At 38.2% G+C, this 20,864-nt stretch overlaps 1 protein-coding gene across 1 annotated transcript in view; it reads left to right on the top strand.

Annotated features, from left to right (window-relative positions):
- The window catches only part of ACVR1 (activin A receptor type 1), an 87,343-nt gene extending 71,226 nt beyond the window's left edge, over positions 1-16,117 (top strand). Inside the window, exons 9-10 of the mRNA XM_047084121.1 lie at positions 14,068-14,198; positions 14,913-16,117. Coding sequence (XP_046940077.1) covers positions 14,068-14,198; positions 14,913-15,047 — 266 coding nt within the window. The 3' untranslated portion in view covers positions 15,048-16,117. The remainder of the gene's footprint in view (positions 1-14,067; positions 14,199-14,912) is intronic.
- Positions 16,118-20,864: the final 4,747 nt, after the last annotated feature.

Consider the following 20,864-nt stretch of genomic DNA (forward strand, 5'->3'; position numbering starts at 1 on the left):
GTCCAGTTGTATGATATGTCTTAGTACTAGAAGAAAATAGTTTTGTTTGAAAGCTTCATGGGATCTTCCCAAGAGGGGGAGGTAAGGCCTTTGAGATGGGCTGTCACAAATCCTCTGAAAGTGGTGGTTTATGTTTTGCCTTGAAAAGCTTTAATCCATTGAATAATATAGTTTACAAATGCAATTGTGCAATGTGGATAACTTACCTAGATTTAAGCGATCTCACCCAGAAATTTATTTTTACATTACTGAAAACATGGAATATGGTATAAATTAACTTAGTCAAATCTGTGAAGTTTAAGAAAATCCATATGATTTCTTTAACATATTCCTATTATCATGGCTAACCTTGTTCATCAACAGTGTATATTTTTATAGGGTTTGTGAAATGGATTCTTGCACTTAATTTCTCTGAGCAGTGAAAAGGAGATTGAAGATTTTCAGGTGGCTTGTAGGAATTAGAACACTGTGAGCAAAGTTATAATTCAGTTTTTCTTTTTCTCAAACAACCTGTTAGGTATTTAGGAACAGAAGAAAGTGACATGGAGAGAGGAGGAGGGCAATAGACCAAGTAGTCCCCTGTCCTCATTGTCAAAGCCTTTGATGGTGCAAGAAAAATGATTTCCTTGGTTTCTTCTCTTTAAAGGGAAGAATCCATTTTCTAATTCTAAGTGATGAAGTTTTAAATTTCTCTATTTGTAAAATTACATCAATTTCTTTCACAAAGAAGAGTAGTTTTTCTGGGAAAAAGGGCTTCTAAGGCATTGGAAGCCATGCCGGGGTAGAAGGTAAGCTGAAATGAACCACTTCCATACTGGTTTAGGGAAGGGGAGAGTTCATCTTTTTGTCATTCTTCTGTCTTTCCAAATGACTGAGAGTAAATAATAGAGCCATCAAGCACCCAACTGTGTCTGGCAGTTTGAGGTTGCTCATTGACCATAGAGTGAATGAGGAAATGAATATTTCATATTGTTTGCATTCTTCCAATGGGGGGAATTATTTCATAGCAGTGATTTCCCCCCTAAGCATCTCATAACCAACAGGAATATCTTGATGGTCGTGGATTAGCTACGTATTTCTATTTGTGGTCTGAAACCACTAGATTCATGTACCTTTTTTCAGAGGCCTTGTCTCTCTTTTTTTTTTTTTAATTCAAGTATAGTGGACAATGTTACTTTAGTTTTAGGGTTACACCATAGTGGGTTTCACAACTTTCTTCATTATTTCATGCTCACCACAGTGTAGCTACCTTCTGTCACCATACAGCACCACTCATCCTCCCTGACATTCATTCCATTAACTAGAAGCTTGTGCCTCCCACTCGCCTTCATCCCTTTATGTCCACTTTCCCAACTATTTTCCTGCTACAGCCACCAGTTCTGTGTTTACAGGTCTGTTTCTGCTTTTTGTTCGTTCTCTTTTTCCACATAGCAAGATCTCATTCTTTTTTTTATGGCTTAGTAGTCTTCCAGAGAGAAGGGCTGGGAGAGGTGTGTATAATACATCTTTATCCATTCATCTATTGAGGGGCACAGGTTGCTTCTGTATCTTGGCTATTCTAGATAATGCTGCAATAAACATAGGGGTGCGTATATCTTTTTGAATTAGTGTTTTCATTTTCTTGGGGTAAATACCCAATTGTGGAATTACTGGATCATATGACATCTTTTTCATTTTGGGGGTAACCTCCCTACTGTTTTCCACAGTGGTTGCACCAACAAATTCCCAGCAACAGTGCACAAGGGTTCCTTTTTCTCCACATCCTTGCCAATATTTGTTATTGATCCTAGCCCTTCTGACACGTGTCAGGTGCTATCTAACTGTAGTTTTGATTTTCATTTCACTGATGATTAGTGATGTTGTGCATCGTTTCATGTGTGTTAGGTATCTGGATGTCTTTGGAAACATGTCAGTTGAAGTCCTCTGCCCATTTTTAATTGGGTTGTTGTTAGTTTTGGTGTTGGCTAAGTTCTTTATATATTTTAGACATTAACCCCTACTATATATATCATTTGTAAATGTCTTCTCCCATTCACTGGGTTGTCTTTTGTTGATGGTCTCCTTCTCTGTGCAAAATATTTTATGTAGTCCCAATAATTTTTCCTTTCATTTTTATAGCCTGAGGAAACCTATCCAGGAAAATGTTGCTAAGGCTGATGTCCAAGAGATTAGGGAGTTTTATGGTTTCAGGTCTTACAGTCAGGTCTTTAATTCATTTTACTTTTGTGTATAGTGAAAGAAAGTGGTCCAGTTTTCCCAACAACTGAGGAGAATGTCTTTTTCCCATGATATATTCTTGTCTGCTTGGTCTCTGGGCTGTCTGGTTCTATCCATCTATATGTTTATTTTTGTGCCAGTACCATTCTATTTTGATTACTATAACTTTGTAATAGGTCTTGACAGTTAAGATTGTGATACCTCCAGCCTTGTTCTTCTTAAGATTGCTGTGGCTATTCCTGGTCTTTTTTGGTTCCATACATATTTTAGGACTATTTGTTCCAGTTCTGTGATAAATGCTATTGTTATTTTGATGGGGATTGTATTGAATCTGTACGTTGCTTTGGGTAGTATGGACATTTTAATAATATTCTTACAATCCACGAGAATGATAGGTTTCTTTATGTCATCGTCAATCTTGTAGCTTTTAGAGTACAGGTCTTTCACCTTCTTGGTTAAGTTTATTCTTGGTATTTTATTCTTTTTGGTGGAACTGGAAATGGAATTGTTTTCTTTTTCTGCCTCTTTGTTATTAGTGTATAGAAGTGCAACAGATTTCTGTAAATGAGTTTTGTATCTTGCAACTTTACTGAATTCATTTGTCCATTCTAATAGCTTTTTTGAAGGAGTCTTTAGGGTTTTCTATGGAGTCCTTGGGATTTTCTGTGTGTAGTAGGTCAACAGCAAATAGTGAGTTTTATTTTTTTTTCTTACCAATTTGTTTGCCTTTTTTTTTTTTTTTGGTACTTCTAGTATTTTGAATAAAGGTGGTAAGAGTGAACATCTTTGTCTCATTCCTGATCTTAAAAAAAAGCTTTTCCCTTAATTCTGAGTTTGTAATATGTAGCCTATATTATGTTGTGGTACAATCCCTCTAAACCTAAAAAACAAACAAAAAAAATCTAAAAAAACCTTTTTGAGAGTTTTTATAATGAACAGATGTTGAATTTTGTCAAGTGCTTTTTCTGCATCTATTGAGATGATTATTTGATTTTCATCTTTTGCTATTGTGGTGTATGACTTTGGTTATGAATATTTAACCATCATTGCATCCCTGAAATAAGTTCAACTTGATTGTGGTGAATGATCCTTTTAATGTATCTTTGAAAGCAGTTAATATTTTCAGGATTTTTCATCTATTTTTATCAGGGATGTTGGCCTATAGTTTTTTTTGTTTTTGTTTGACTGGTTTTGGTATCAAGGTAATGCTGGCTTCGTAGAATGTATTTAGAAGCTTCCCTCCTCTTATTTATTTTTGGGGTGAATAGCTTGAGGAGAAGATATTAACTCTTTGAATGAATGGTAGCATTCACTGGTGAATCTGTCTGGTCTTGGACTTTTGTTTTTTGGGAATCTGTAGTGATTCAGTTTCAATACTAGTAATTGGTCTGTTTGGTTCCTATTTGTTTCAGTCTTGGAAGATTGTAGGTTTCTAGGACTTAAATTTCTTCTAAGTTGTCCAGTTTGTTGGCACATAATTTTTCACAGTAATCTCTTTGATCCTTTGTATTTCTGTGATCTGTTTTTATTTCTTTCACTTATTTATTTTGGTCCTCTCTTTTGCTTGATGAGTCTGGGTAAAGGGTTATTAATTTCCTTGATATTTCATAGAAACAGCTCTTGGTTTCATTGATCTTTTATTTTCTAGGTCTTCTCTAATTGTCACTGTTTCCTTCCTTTTACTAACTTTGGGTTAATTCTTTTCTGGTTTCTTGAGTTAGGCCTGTATTGCCATATACTTCCTTCTTATAACTGCTTTTGCAGTGTCCCAAAGATTTGGGACCATTGTGCTTTCATTTTTATTTGCCTCCACGTGTTTTTGTATTTCCTTTTGATTTCTTTGTTGGTCTGTTCATTCATTAGTAGTATGTTCAGGCTCCACCTGTTTTGTTTTTCCACAGTTTTTGTTTTTTTGTGATTTTGTGTTTCTATTCAGAAAAGAATCTTGGTATGATTTCAATCTACCTAAATGTATTGAGACTTTTGGGCTGAAATGTGATCTTCCCTAGAGAATGTTCCATGTGTGCTTGAAAAGAATGTGTACTCTGTTGTGTTTGGATGGAATATTCTATACCTGTTAAGTAAATTTTGTCTAATACATCATTCAGAACCACTGTTTCCTTGTTGATTTTCTGCCTGGAATATCTATCCATCCATTGATGTAAGTGGGGTATTAAATCCTGTACTATTAGGGTATTACTGTCAATTTCTCCCTTATGTCTGTTAATATTTGCATTAGATGCTCCAGTATTGGGTACATCTACATTTACAATTGTTACTTTTTTTTTTTTTTTCCACATTGAGAGAGATTGAGATACAGAGTGTGAGTGGGGCAGAGAGAGAGGGAGACAGAATCCAGAGCAGTTTCCAGGCTCCGAGCTGTTAGCACAGAGCCTGACCGGGGGCTCAAACTCACAAACCAGGGGGGCTCACGACCTAAGCTGAAGTCAGATGCTCAACCAAGCCCCACCAGGCCACCCAAGTGCCCCAACAATTGTTAACTCTTGTTGGATTGATCCTTCTGTCATTATACAATGCTCTTCTTTGTTGTTACAGTCTTTGTTTTAAAATCTATTTTGTCTGATAGAAGTATTACTTCCCAGGCACTTTTTAAAAAAATTTTTTGGCTTTCGTTTGCATGGAATCTCTCTTTCCAGCCCAGCCCTTCACATTTGGTCTGTGTCTTTAGGTCAAAAGTGAGTCTCTTGTAGGCAGCATATAGATCGGACTTGCTTTTTTGATCCATATCTTTTGATTGGGATAGTTAGACCATTTACATTTGAAGTAATTGCTGAGAGGGGATGAGTTAAGATGGCAGAAAAGTAGGGGGACCTGGGCTTTCCTCATTCCTCAAACACAGCTATATTGAGGTCAGATCCTTGGAGCACCCAGGAAATTGATCTGTAGAGTGGCAGAAGGATCTCCACAGTGGGAGAGAGATAGCGTGGCAGGTGTGAGGTACATGGAAGTGAATTGAGAGAAAAACAGCAGTGCTGCAGAGGGGGAGAGAAAGAGGAGTTGATAAAGTGTAGCAGAGTTTGCACAAGAGGAAAACATCTCTGGATCATAGACTGGGGAGCAAGAAGTACTGAGTAACACAGGTTTTTTGTTTTTGTTTTGTTTTCATTTTTTTTTTTTTGCTAGCAGCATTTGGAGCTCAAACTCTGAGGTTCTGGTGGTGCATGACTTTCTCCAGAATGGAGCTGTGGCACGTGCTCCTGGGGATAAGGGAATTGGCCCCTCAGTGCATAGCATGGTGTAGGGATCTCCTGGGTTCATTGGGAGAGAACATTACCCTTCCTGGAGTACTTTTGGAAGAGGGTATATTGCCTCCCCAAGGACAAAAGACACTGCAGGCACCAGCCAAAAGCCTTTCATCAGCAGGAGACAGAGGTGCACCCAGAGGGAATATAAACTTTGCTGCGTTTAGTTGTGCTACACCACAGATTCCATGCACTGTGCTGGTGTGGGATGGTTTTTCAGGGACAGGCCTTCAGACACTGTGGAGAGGCTCTACTTCAGAGGAGAGGGTTGGATCCGTGAGGTGCTGGGTCCTTTAAGGCTTTGGGTTTTGATCCTAGCAGTGAACTTATGGCACAGGGTGAGCTGACTGGCCTACCTATTCTGTGAGGGCTGCCTGAACAGTCTGGGAACATGAGATTGGGGTGACTCCATTTTTCCCCGCAACACAGTGGGACTTAAGAGAGCAACACCGTATGGCTCCTAATGGAGGCAGGACCTGCTTACACCAAACCCCACCCCCTGTGTCTGGCAACTGCTTATTTACTGGGCCAAGACTGAGCCAAAACAGAAGGCCTCTCCTCCAGAAGATCAGGACAGCCAGCACCCTGCATGCACCAAGTGTACTGAAAATCGAGCACTTCAAAACAAAACAATACCTGTAGTTCTGGTGGAAATAGAAAAAAGAAAAATTAAGCCTGGCCCTATTTTTTCTTTCAGAATCAGGCTCATAGTTTGTTTTTTTTTTGTTTTTTTTTTTGTTTTTTTTTTTTTCATTTCCTTTTCTCTCTTTTGGATTCTCTTTTTAATTCTTTCTCTTTTTTTCTTTCCTTCTTTTTCCTTTCTTTTTGGAATTAGCCCTATAACTTTTCGATTCTCTGGTTGGTTTTTTTTGTTCCCTTTTTCTTTTTTGGGGGGGATCAGGCTTCCCCCAGCCTTTTTCCAGGCTTATTTCAACAACAACAAAATCAAAGCACACCTAGTTAAAAGGCCAAACACTCCCCACTGCAAGCAAGGAGGAGCTCTGCGGAGGACTGATCAGTGGGAATGAGCAGCCAAAATACAGTAATAGAGTATACACCACACACACCAGAAACACTTCAAGTGCCAGGCCCAGGACAGTGTATGATCCCTTTTAATGCAGTACTCTCAGGTGCAGGAAACATATAACAAGTTTTTAAAACATGCAAAAGACAGAAACTTAGCCAAAATGACAAGATGAAGAAGGTTTCCCCAAAAGAAAGGTCAAGAAGCAATCGCAACCAGGGACTTGCTCAAAACAGATATAAGCAACATATCTGGACAAGAGTTTAGAACAACAGTCATTAGACTACTAGCTAAGCTTGAAAAAAGCACAGAAGACACCAGAGAAACCCTAACTGCACAGGTCAAAGACCTAAAATCTAGTCAGATTGAGATTTTAAAAAATGCTATAACTGAGATGCAATACTGACTAGATACAGTCCTAATGAAGATTGAAGAAGTAGAAGAGAAAATAGGTGATACAGAAGAAAAAATTATGGAAAATAATGAAGCTGTAAAAAAGAGGGAAAGGAAATTATTAGATTACAAGGAGAGACTTAGTGATTCCATAAAATGAAACAATATCAACATAATAGGAGTCCCAGAAGAAAAGCAGGAAGAAGGGGAAAAAGGGTTATTTGAACAAATGATAGCTGAGAACTTTCCTAATCTGAGGAAGCAAACAGGTATCCAAGTCCAAGAGGCATAGAGTACTCCCTTCAAGATTAACAAAAACAGGTCAACACCATGACATATAGTGAAAAATTGCAAAATACAAAGAGAATTCTGAAAGCAGCTAGGGACAAATGGGCCTTAACCTACAAGGGTAAACACATAAGGGTAGTAACAGACCAGTCCACTGAAACTTGGCAGGCCAGAAGGGAGTGGCAGGAAATACTTAATGTACCAAATGCGAAAAATACGCAGCCAAGAATTCTTTATCCAGCAAGGCTGTTATTCAGAATAGAAGGAGAGATAGAATTTCCCCAAATAAAAACTAAAGGAATCTGTGACCACTAAACCAGCACTGCAAGAAATTTAAGAGGGACTTGGAGTGGAGGGGAAAAGAAAGACCATAGCAACAAAGACTAGAAAGGACCAGAGAACATCACTAGAAACACCAACTCTACAAGTAACAAAATGGCATTAAATCCATATCTTTCAGTAATCACTCTGAATGTAGATGGACTAAATGCTTCAATGAAAAGACATACGTATCAGAATGGATTTTAAAAAATTCATCTATATGCTATATACAAGAGACTCATTTTACACCTAAAGACACCTGCAGATCGAAAGTGAGGTGATGGAGAACCATCTATCCTGCTACTAGATTTTAAAAGAAAGCTGGAGTAGCCATACTTTTATCAGACAAACTGGACTTTAAAACAAAGACTAACAAGAGATGAAGAAGGGCATTATATCATCATTAAGTGTATATCCATCAAGAAGATCTAACAATTATAAATATGCCCTCAATTTGAAAGCACTCAAATATATAAATCAATAACAAACTCATTTAATACAATAGTGGGAGACTTTAATATCCCACTTACAACAATGGACACATCATCTAAGCAGAAAATTAACAAGGAAGCAATTGGCTTTGAAGGGTACTGAACCAGATAACAGATACATTCATAACATTTCATCCTAAAGCAGAATACACATTCTTCTCAAGTGCACATAGACTATTCTTCAGAATACATTACAAACGGGGTCACAAATCAGCCTTCAACAGGGGGTTGAGGTATGATTGAGATCAGACCATGCATATTTTCAGAACATGATGCATATTTCAGAACACAATGCTATAAAACTTGAAATCAGCCACAAGAAAAAATTTGGAAAGCCCTAAAATACATCGAAGTTAAAGAACATCCTACTAAAGAATGAATTCAAAAACCAGGAAATTAAAGAAATTAAAAATATATGGAAGTAAGTCAAAAAGAAAACATGACAGTCCAAACCCGTTGGGATGCAGTAAAGGCAGCCCTAATAGGAAAGCAATTTCAGGCCTATCTCAAGAAGCAAAAAGGGTCCCAGATACACAAGCTAGCCTTACACGTAAAGGAGCTAGAAAAGGAGTAGCAAATAAAGCTGAAAGCCAGCAGAAGAAGGGAAATTATAAAGATTACAGAAGTAAATGATATAGAATCAAACAAAAACCCAGTAGAGCACATCAGTGAAACTAAATGGTGGTTCTTTGAAAGAATAAACAAAATTGATAAAGCTCTCACCAGACTTCTCAAAAAAGCAAAAGAGGTTCCAAATAGATATGAATGGAAGAGGACAGATCACAACCAACACTACAGAAATACAAACAATTATAAAAGAATACTATGAAAAATTATATGCCAACAAACTGGGCAATCTGGAAGAAATGGGCAAATTCCTAGAAATTCGCACACTACCAAAATTCAAACAGGAAGAAATAGAAATTTGAACAGACCCATAAGCAGCAAAGAAACTGAATCAGTTATCAAAAATCTCCCAACAAACAAGAGTCTTGGGCCAGATGGCTTCCCAGGGGGAATTCTACCAGACATTTAAAGCAGAGTTAATACCTATTCTTCTCAAGCTGTTCCAAAAAAATAGAAATGGAAGAAAAGCCTCCAAACTCATTCTGTGAAGCATTACCTTGATTCCAAAACCAAAGACCTCACTAAAATGCAGAATTACAGGCCAATATCCCTGATGAAACTAGATGAAAAAGTTCTCAACAGGATCCTAGCACATCAAATTCAACAGTACATTAAAAGAATTATTCACTATGATCAAATGAAATTTATTCCTGAGCTGCAGGGCTGGTTCAGTATTCGCAAATCAATCAACGTGATACACCACATTAATAAAAGAATGCATAAGACTCTTATGATCATTTCAATAGATGCAGAAAAAGCATTTGACAAAGTATGGCTTCCATTTATGATAAAAATCCTCAACAAAGTAGATTTAGAAGAAACATACATCAACACCATAAAGGCCATATACTAAAGACCCACAGGTAATATCATCCTCAATGGGGAAAAACAGAGCTTTCCCCCTAATGTCAGGAACATGACAAGGATATCCACTCTCACCACTGTTGTTCAACATAGTACTAGAAGTCCTAGCCTCAGCAATCAGACAACAACAACAACAAAAGGGCATCCAAATTGGCAAACAAGTCAAACTTTCACTCTTTGCAAATGACACAATACTCTGTATGGAAAACCTGAAAGACTCCACCCAAAAACTGCTAGAATGGATATGAATTCTCCAAAGTTGTAGGATATAAAATCAATATACAGAAATTGGTTGCATTTCTATACACCAATAATGAAGCAGCAGAAAGAGAAATCAAGGAATGAATCCCATTTACAAATGCACCAAGAACCATAAGATACCTAGGAATAAACCTAACCAAAGAGGTAAAAGACCTATATGCTGAAAACTGTAAAAAGCTTATGAAATAAATTGGAGAAGACACAAAGAAATGGAAAAACATTCCATACTCATGGGTTGGAAGAACAAATATTGCTAAAAATGTTGATACTGCCCAAAGCAGTTTGCACATTCAATGCAATCCCTATTAAATAACAATAGTGTTTCTTCACAGAGCTAGAACCAACAATTCTAACATTTGTATGGAACCAGAAAAGACCATGTAATTTTGAAAAAGGCCAAAGTAATTTTGAAAAAGAAAACCAAAGCTGGAGGCATCACAATTCCAGACTTCAAGCTATATTGCAAAGCTGTACTCATAAAGACAGTATGGTACCGGCACAAAAACACACACATAGATCAATTGAACAGAATGGAGAACCCAGAAAAGGACCCACAAATGTATGGCCAAGTAATCTTTGACAAAGCAGGAAAGAATATACAATGAAAAAAAAGACAGTCTCTTCATCAAATGGTCATGGGAAATCTGGACAGTGACATGCAGAATGAAACTGGAATTTCTTATACCATACACATAAAAAAATTCAAAATGGATCAAAGACCTAAATAGGAGACAGGAAACCATCAAAATCCCGTAGGAGAAAACAGGCAGCAACCTCTTTGACCTCGGCTATAGCAGCTTCTTACTAGACATGTCTCTGGAGGCTAGGGAATCAAAAGCAAAATGAATAATTGGGATCTCATTAAGATAAAAATCTTCTTCACAGCAAAGGAAATAATCAACAAAACTAAAAGACAACCAAGGTAATAGGAGCAGACAATTGCAAATGACATATTGGATAAAGCATTAGTATCCAAAATCTATAAAGAACAAACTCAACACCCAATAAACAAATAATCCAGTGACAAAATGGGCAGAAGACATGAATAGACATTTTTCCAAAGAAGACATCCAGATGGCTAACAAAAATGAAAATACGCAGCATTACTCATCATCAGAGAAATACAAATCAAAACCACAATGAGACACCACCTCATACCTGTCGGTATGGCTAAAATTAACAACTCAGGAGACAAGAGAGTTTGGCGAGGATGTGGAGAAAAAAACTCTTTTGCACCGTTGGTGGGAATGCAAACTGGTGCAGCCACTCTGGAGAATGGTGTGGAGGTTCCTCAAAGTAATTAAAAATAGAACTGTCGTATAATCCAGCAATTGTACTATTAGGAACTTATCCTAAGGATACAAAAATGCTGATTCAAAGGGGCACATGCACCCCAATGTTTATAGCAGTGCTATCAACAATAACCAAATTATGGAAAGAGCCCAAATGTCCATCAGCTGATGAATAAAGAGGTCATCTGTACACACACACACACACACACACACACAATATTACTCAGCAATAAAAAAAAAAAAATGAAATCTTGCCCTTACCAACAATGTGGATGGAATCAGAGGATATTATGCTAAGTAAAATAAGTCAGAGGAAGACAAATATATGACTTCACTCATGTGGAATTTAAGAAACATAACAGATGAACATAGGGGAAGTGAAGGAAAAATAAGATAAAAACAGAGTAAGGCAAACCGTAAGAGACTCTTAAATAACAGGGAATAAACTGAAGGTTGCTGTAGAGGAGGTGGGTGGGAGAATGGGCTAAATGGGTGGTGGACATTAAGGAGGGCACTTGTTGGGATAAGCATTGGGTGTTCTGTGGACATGATGAATCACTGGGTTATACTCCTGAAACCTTTACTACCCTGTATGCTAACTAACTTGAATTTAAATAAAAATAAAATAAAAGTATTTGCTGATAGGTGTGTACCCATGTCATTTTGTTCATTGCTTTCTGGTTGTTTTTGTTATTCGTCTTTTCTTGATCTCTTTCTTTAGCAATGCTTGGCTTTGTATTTCTTGTGTACTATTATAGGTTTATGTTTTGTATTTACCATGAGATTTATATATGGCATGTTTATAATAATCATCTAGTTTCATAATTTTCTTCTATTTTTTTTTTCTTTTCCACCTAAAGAAGTCCTGTTACAATTTCTTATAAAGTCTGTTTAGTAGTGATGAGCTTTACTTTTGTCTGGGAACTCTTTCCCAGCAAGGTTATTTAGAATTTAAGGAGAGCCATTCTTGACTTTAGACGTTTTTTCCTTTTAGCACTTTGAGTATATCTTGCCACTCCTTTCTGGTCTGCAAAATTTCTGAATAGTCAGCTGATAGCCTTATGGCATTTCCCTTTTTATGTAACTATTTGCTTCTGTCCTTATCTTTATTCTTTGACATTTTACTTATCATGTGTCATGGTATGGAATTCCTTGGTTTCCATCTTGTTCAGGACTTTTGGTGCTTCTGGACCTAGAAATCTGTTTTCCCCAGATTAGGAAAGTTTTCAGCTATTATTTCTTCAAATAAGTTTTCTGCCCCATTTTTGTTTTCCTTCTGGGACCCATATAATGCAGATGTTTTGTGATATTAAGAGATCTCTTAACTTATCCTTATTTTTTTTTCCTTTTTCCTTTTCAGCTTGGCTGCTTTCCAAAAGATAATTGACCATTCTGCATTCTCCAATTTACTGTTGATTCCCTCTAGTATAGATTTCATTTCAGGTATTGTGTCTTCAACTCTGACTGGTTGTTTCTTTGTTGAAATTCTTCTTGAGTTTATCCATTTTTCTCTCCAGTTCAGTAGCAACTTTATGGCCATCCCTTTGAACACGTTACGAGGTAGATCGCTTAATTCCATTCCGTTTACTTCTTTCTCTGAGGTATATTCTTGTACTTTCTTTTGGAGCATCTTCCTCTGTCTCTTCATTTTGCTTGGCTTTCAGTGTTTCTATGAATTAGGGAGAACAGCTAAACTTGAAGGGATGGTCTATTTTATGGTCCTCCCCTGTGAGACTGTCTCTAGTTACTTTGGTTGGCTGTCCAGAGCTGTGTCTGATCTGTGCTGGGGCTGCCTTGATGGGATGACCAGAGCTGAATTGGTCAGAAGTCTTGGGGCTCTCCTGTCAGAGGATGCCAGCTGTGGGTTCCTAGGGTTCTCTGCATGGAGGGCATCCTTGCAGGACAGCTGAAGTGGCTGCAAGCCAGGTTATTCCAGGGTACTCCTACAGAGGGAATCCTGGCAAGGTAAGTGGAGTTAAAGTGTTGTGCTACATGAAGAGGGCACCCTGTTAGGTTAGCTTGCGCTTAAACAGGTATAGAGGCTTGGGGCTCCAGGGTCTTGTGTACTGGTGGTACTCGTAAGTTGTCTGGAGCCTAAGTGGTGTGGATTTGGAGTGTACCTGGGTAATTTAGCCAGAGGGCTGGAGCCATAGTAAGCGCTGACCAGGGGTGTCTCAGTGTGTGGTTGCCTTGGTTGGGATGGCTGGGACTGGTGTAGGCTATGAGCCTGGGGCTCACTGAGGCTGTAGCCTGACAATGGTGCCAAGACCCCACTCCTGTCTGCACTATCAAGGTTGGGGGGCACTTAAGGAGTGGTGTTCACACCAGCCCCTGACTGAGAGAGAGTTCCAGCAGATCCCCTGGCATTTGTTGGAGTTGTAGGGCTAGATCTTTTATATTCTAGTTGATCTTTTAAACTTTGGCATTTTTTTTCTGTACCCCGAGGAGACCAACCTGTTCGTGGTCCCTCGGTACTATCTCTACCCACAGTAGTTCAACAGTGTTGGGGGTGGGGTTCCTTTCATTGCCTTGTCTCCATCTCTTTGGCCATACTCTGTGGTCTTTTGTTGTACAGAAGCTTTTCATTCAGCACTCAGTTCTTCAGGAGGAATTGCTTTATAAATAGGTGTATTTGGGGTGTCCATGGAGATGAGGCAGGGTCTTCCTATATCGCCATCTTGTACCAGAATGTTGTCTCTTTTTGATCACCAGAGGAATTTTGTCCTCTGTTACATTTTGCGTATCTTAGAGTTGTTTATATACACTCTTGGAGCATTTTATCAACATTGTAATTACATGAGTAGTAGCCACATTTTCTTCCAACAGAATTCCTAGACAGATTTGGAGGAAGAATAATTACTTATTACCTTGTTCTCCACTTGTTCTGTAGCTTTCAGAATCACCATGAAGAGAAGATGTCCAGTACTTTTTCCTATCACATTATAATCTGTGGCACCGATCAGTAAAATCCTAGGGGAAACTTCTGCTCTCTTGCTAACCAACACAATTCTTGTCCATGTGTGCAGGTATTGTGGAGGATTACAAGCCACCATTTTATGATGTGGTTCCCAATGACCCAAGTTTTGAAGATATGAGAAAGGTGGTCTGTGTGGATCAACAGAGGCCAAACATACCCAATAGATGGTTCTCAGACCCGGTAAGAGTGTCAGTTTCTTAGTTCTAAAACTATCTTCACCTTTTTACTAGGTGAAAGTCCAGAGCAAGCAAATAACATAACTCCTGAATGATTTGCCTTATCTATTGCTTTCTCTATTTTATGTAGAAGGGCCTTAGACCTAACTGAGTAGGTTCACAAAACGGTCTCGTTGCTGAAAGAGCATTCTGATTGATCTTGCTAATAAATGATAATATTCACAAGAATTTCAACTATTGACTAACTCCAGTAGTTAGGAGACTCATTACTATGCCACTAGCCCTAGAACTGCAGTTTCACAAGTAAAACAAGAGATGAACCTCTTTTCCATCACTGCATATCTGAAACTCCAAACAGAAGCTGTTTGGCTCAAGATTCTTACTGCTTCCCGTTGGGAGCAGCAAATCTGAAACATGGAGAGATGACTCCATCTGCAGATTTCATTATTAACTCAGGGGTAGCATGATCTCTTTTAGCAAACATAAAACATCAGGGGGTGCAGCCCATCCCATGTAATTTACCTCAAAATCAGCTGGTTGAAAGGAGGAGTCCAGAGGCCAGGGTTCATGAAACTGAAGAGGGGCTCCTTATCCAGCAGTCACGGCCTTGATTATTTGTTTAAAGAAGGTGGGGGGAACATCGCTTAACATCCACCCGGTTTCTGGGGCCACCGAAGAGCCACTGTTTTAACTGTGGTGTTTGTTTCTTTCTCCTCAGACATTAACCTCTCTGGCCAAGCTGATGAAGGAATGCTGGTATCAGAACCCATCCGCGAGACTCACAGCTCTGCGGATCAAAAAGACTTTGACCAAAATTGATAATTCCCTAGACAAATTGAAAACGGACTGTTGACATTTTCACGGTGTCAAAAAGGAAGATTTGTCGTTGTCATTGTCCAGCTGGGACCTAATGCTGGCCTGACCGGCCGTCAGAACAGAATCCATCTGTCTCCCTCCGCAAGTGGCTGCTTTGACAAGGCAGACATTCTACCCAGCCGCGTGCGGGGGAGACACCAAAACCACCCTAACCTCGCTCAATGACCGTGAACTGGGCATTTCACAAACTGTTCACACTACAGAGACTAATGTGGGACAGACGCTGTTGCAAAGGTAGGGGAACTGGAGGAACACAGAGAAATCCTAAAAGAGATCTGGGCATTAAGACAGTGGCTTTGCAGATCCTTCACAAGTCTCCTAGACTCTCCCCATGGGAAACTCACGGAGGTGGTGAATTTTTATCAGCAATATTGCCTGTGCTTCTCTTCTTTATTGCACTAGGAATTCTTTGCATTCCTTACTTGCACTGTTACTCTTAATTTTAAAGACCCAACTTGCCAAAACGTTGGCTGCGTACTCCACTGGTCTGTCTTTGGATAATAGGAATTCAATTTGGCAAAACAAAATGTAATGTCAGACTTTGCTGCATTTTACACATGTGCGGATGTTTACAATGATGCTGAACATTAGGAATTGTTTATACACAACTTTGCAAATTATTTATTACTTGTGCACTCAGCAGTTTTTACAAAACTGCTCCGTGCATATGTTAAAGCTTATTTTTATGTGGTCTTATGATTTTATTACTGAAATGTTTTTAACACTATACTCTGAAATGGACATTTTCTTTTATTATCAGTTAAATTCACATTTTAAGTGCTTCACATTTGTATGTGTGTAGACTGTAACTTTTTTCAGTTCATATGCAGAAATGTATTTAGCCATTACCCATGTGACACCACCGAATATATTACTGATTTAGAAGCAAAGATTTCAGTAGAATTTTAGTCCTGAACGCTGTGGGGAAAATGCATTTTCTTCGGAATTATCCATTATGTGCATTTAAACTCTGCCAGAAAAAAATAACTATTTTGTTTTAATCTACTTTTTGTATTTAGTAGTTATTTGTATAAATTAAATAAAAGGTTTTCAAGTCAAAAAGTGAATTTTTTTTACCATATAAAAAATATCTGCATTCTAGAAAGCATTTTATTATGGGAACAATAGAAGCAAAAAAATGAATTTGTAAACTGAATTTGCTTTTCAAGTCTAGTAACAATTTTGAGGGTCCTAGGAGTATGATTTCCAGCTTGAATTTGGTATCAGAAAATTTGAATCTTGTTTCTTTGTGATTGTTTTTTCTTGGTCTGTGTTCCTAACTGTGAAATGAGAGTAACGGACCTAACCTGCTTTCTTCACATGGGGGTTGTGAGTATAAATGGGATGAATGATGTCCAAGCATGTCCATTTGTAGTCATGGGGGTTGCCAGTATAAATGGAATGAATGAGGTCCCACATGAGTGGAAAGCAGTGTTCTACATCTCACCCTACTGCTTGGGGAGGGTCCATTGTTGGCTTTTTCCACTTTTTGTGTTCACCAGGATTGAAAAGGTAAGGTTTAAAATAGCCCGATTAAGAGGTGTGAATTTTTGGAATGTTTACCAGAGGTAAGTTGATAACATCATTAAGATACCTTTATTTATGGGTTATTACATTGACTTAAGTTGTGATCAAATACACATAAAAGTTTACCATCTTAATACCACTGGACTGTCCATTTAAAGGTAGTTAAGTATGGGGTACCTGGGCAGCTCAGTCGGTTGAGTGTCTGACTCTTGATTTTGGCGCAGGTCACAATCTCACAGTTGGTGAGTTTGAGCCCTGTGTCAGGCTTTGCACTGGTGGTGCAGAGCCCACTTAGGATTCTTTCTTTCTTTCTTTCTCTCTCTCTCTCTCAAAACAAACTTAAAAGTGGTTAGGTGCATTCACATTGTTTTGCTGCTGTCTCCACTATCCATCCACAGAACTCCTTTCATCTTGCAAAATTGAAACTCTCTGCCTATTAAGCAATAGCTCCCCATTCCTAACTCCTTATAGTCCTTGGTAACCATCATTCTACTTTCTTTCATTACAATTTGACTACTCTACCTGCCTCATATAAGTGGAATTATACAGTATTTGTGAGACTGGCTTATTTCACTTAGCATAATGTCCTTAAGATTCATCCTCATTATAGCATGTATCAGAATTTTTCTTCTTATGGCTGATAATATTCCAGTGTTACATATATAGAGCATTTTGTTTATCTGTTCATCTGCTGATGGAGAACTGGGTTGCTTCCATCTTTTGCCTATTGTGAATAATGCTGCCATGAACATAGGTATGTAAATCTCTATGAATCCTTGCTTTCATTTTTTTTTTTTGGCTACATAAAGAATAATGGAATCACATTTAACTTTTATTGAAGTATTGCATACATGTATAAAAGTATACCTATGTCCAACTATACAGCTTGATGCATGTTTATAAATTTTTGTGAATTGGTTACTGTCATGAAAACAGCACCCAGATCAAGAAGCACAATATGGACTTCTCTAGAGTGAAGTCAGCATCACAGTGGCATGAATTCCTTTTCTTCTTACCTTTGATTTACAACTAATTGTACGTCAATAACCAAATAAATGTGCCTCTGCATAGCACACCATGACACCTGGGCAACTTCTACCCACCTATGCATCTGAGAGTGTGTGGATAGGACCTCGGGGAGGAGACTGTGGATCCAAAGGAGTGAGTGAACATGCCTCAATTCCCTTTGCTATGATCAGGAAAGGGGGAACCTGGAGAGCACAAAACTGGGTGAACACTCAAAGGAGATAGAGAATTTATAGAAGTTTAGCCAACCTGACAGAAGATCCCAGCAGGATAGGAGTTTGGAGGCAAAGGAGAGAGAGGAACTGTGTGGTATACACTAGATGGCTGGTTTGTACAGGCACATCCTGAATGCTTTTGTTAATCACTATCCTGAAAATATATAGAACCCATCCTACCTCTGTATCTCATCAAGCAGAAGATATAGAAGAATGTGTCATTCAGCATTCAAGGTCAGGGGCTCTGGGGATGGCCAACCTGGAGCATCTTCTTTGTAACAAAGAATATGTGGATGGCAGACCTTGATCTCCTTAGAACGCTGGCCATGCAAGGAGGGGAAAGGCTACAGATAGTTGATAGTTTAGTTGCTACACTATAAAAACTTACCTCATGCAGATTCCAGCCATGGATGCTTTGTCCAGTCTGCCTTAGACTCCTTTGGTCTCACAGGACCACCTCCCACCCTTGGCCTAGAGTCTCCTGGGTTACAGTTACATTGGAGCCCACCAACACTTTCTCCAAGGGTGTCGTGGCAATATACTAGGTTTTTGTTGGCAGCAGTGAGTAGCTACCTCTCTGCTAGAGGGAATGGAAAGCAAAAGTGGTTGCCTGCCTGCAGGGTTGAAGCTGAAGTGACCCATCTCTCTCCAATAGGACCCTGGATTTCTGAGAGGGATCTCCATCACTAGGAGGAAAGAAAGGAAAGGAAGAGGCCAAAAAAGAAAACCAACCAACCAAAAGAGACAAAGAATTCCAACCAAAGGAATGTCTTTCCGGCTGTCTGCAGAAGGTCCACCTATGGACCTCTTGGAGTCCCACGCTGGAGAATCCCCCTATCAGCCATGTGCACCCGCCCTAAGCCCCACATTGTAAGTCCATGCACCCCTTCTGTCAGCTCGTTTTGTATGCTGAGTGCAGTCCCCAGCCCCCATAGAAGAAACTAAAAACTTGAGCTATAGCACCACCTCTGGGACATGAAAAGTTTCTAATCATCAGCCACTTGAACTGTAACAGCAAAAGCGAACAGATTCTTCACTAAAGAAAGGATATGCACCTCTGCTTTTGCATTTAAAGTAATAAACACTACAAAAAAAAACCAAGGAAATATGGTATTACGAAAAATAAATGATAATTCTTCAGGAATGAAACTCCAAGGCACAGAATATTGTGAACTGATAAAGAATTCAAAATAGTCATTATGAGGAAATTCAAAAAGCTACAAGAAAACTAAAAAGGCAATTCAGTGAACTCAGGAAAAAAGTTCTTTACCAAAGAAATTTGTTCTTTTTTAAAATTTCAGACAAATTCTGGAGCTGAAGAATTCTATGAGTGAGATAAAGATGGCATTAGAGAGCACAGGTACAGGATAGAGCAGATGAAATTGAGAACAAGTGATGTGGAAAGAGAACTAAGATTTTTTTTTTTAAAGCAGAAATCCCATGAGAGCTACCAGATTCAATCAGCAAAAGCAAATGGACTTAACAGCTATAGTTAGAACATTTCATCCTAAAACAGAATACATATTCTTTTCAAGTGCAAATGGAATATTCTCCAGAACAGATCACATATTAGGTCACAAAACAGGCCTTAACAAATACAAAATGATTGAAATCAGACCATGAACTTTTTCTCACTACAATGCTATGAAACTAGAAGTCAACCACAAGAAAAAAAAAATTGGAAAGACCACAAATACATGGAGTTTAAACAACATGCTACTAAACCAATAGGTCAACCAGGAAATCAAAGTAATTACAAAAATGCATGGAAACCAATGAAAATGAAAATGCAATGGTCGAAAACCTTTGAGATGCAGCAAAAGTGGTCCTAAGAAGGAAGCATATAGCAATACAGGCCTACCTCAAGAGGCAAGAAAAATCTCAAATTAACAAAGCCTAAAGCCAACAGAGGGAAGGAAATAATATAGATGAGAGGAGAAATGAATGATACAGAAACTAAAAATCCAATAGAATGGATCAGTGAAAATAAGGGCTATTTCTTTGAAAAAAAATAATAAAATTCATAAACCTCTAGCCAGATTTATAAAAAAGAGAAAGGACCCAGATAAATAAAATCACAAATGAGAGAGGAGAAACCACCAGCATCACAGAAATACAAATAATTAGAATATAATGAAAAACCATATGCTAACATTTGGACAACCTTGAAGAAATGGATAAGTTCCTAGAAACATACAAACTGCCAAAAATGAAACAGGAAGAAATAGAAAACTTTAATTGACTTATATAACCAGCAAAGAAATTGAATCAGTAATTAAAAAAAATTTCCAACAAACAAGAGTCCTGGTCCCCATAGCTTCCTAGGCAAATTCTACCAAACATTTAAAGAGTTAATACCTATTCTTCTCAAACTATTCCAACAAATAAAAAAAGAAAGTTTTCCAATTCAATCTATGAAGCCAGCATTACAAAACCAGATAAAGACTCCACTAAAAAGGAACTACAGGCCAATATCCCTTATGAACATGGATGCAAAAATTCTCAGTAAAATAACTAGCAAATTGAATCCAAGAATACATTAAAAGAATCTTTCACCACGATCAAGTGGGATTTATTCTTGGGTTGCAAGAGTGGTTCAATACATAATCATAATCATAATCAATACATAAATCAATCAACATGATACATCACATTAATAAAAGAAAGGATAAGAACCATATGATTATTCCAATAGATGCAGAAAAAGTATTTGACAAAATATAGCATCCACTTATGATAAAAACCCTCAACAAAGTAGATTAAGGCATATATGGCCATAATAAAGGCCACGTATGAAAAACCCATGGCTTTTTGTCATCCTCAATGGAGAAAAATGGAGAACTTTTCCCCTAAAGTCAGCAATAAGACAATGCTGAGAGTGGACATCCTGGTTATTTAACATAGCACTAGAAGTCCTAACCATTGCAATCAGACAACAAAAGGAAATTAAAGGCATCCAAATCAGTAAGGAGGAAGCCAAACTTCCACTATTTGCAGATGACCTGATATCTATATAGAAAACCCAA

Source organism: Lynx rufus, unplaced genomic scaffold (genome assembly GCF_022079265.1).
Source record: "Lynx rufus isolate CCGP_SWC_20201006 ecotype Redwood Valley unplaced genomic scaffold, mLynRuf1.p SCAF_2, whole genome shotgun sequence".
NCBI lineage: Eukaryota > Metazoa > Chordata > Mammalia > Carnivora > Felidae > Lynx > Lynx rufus.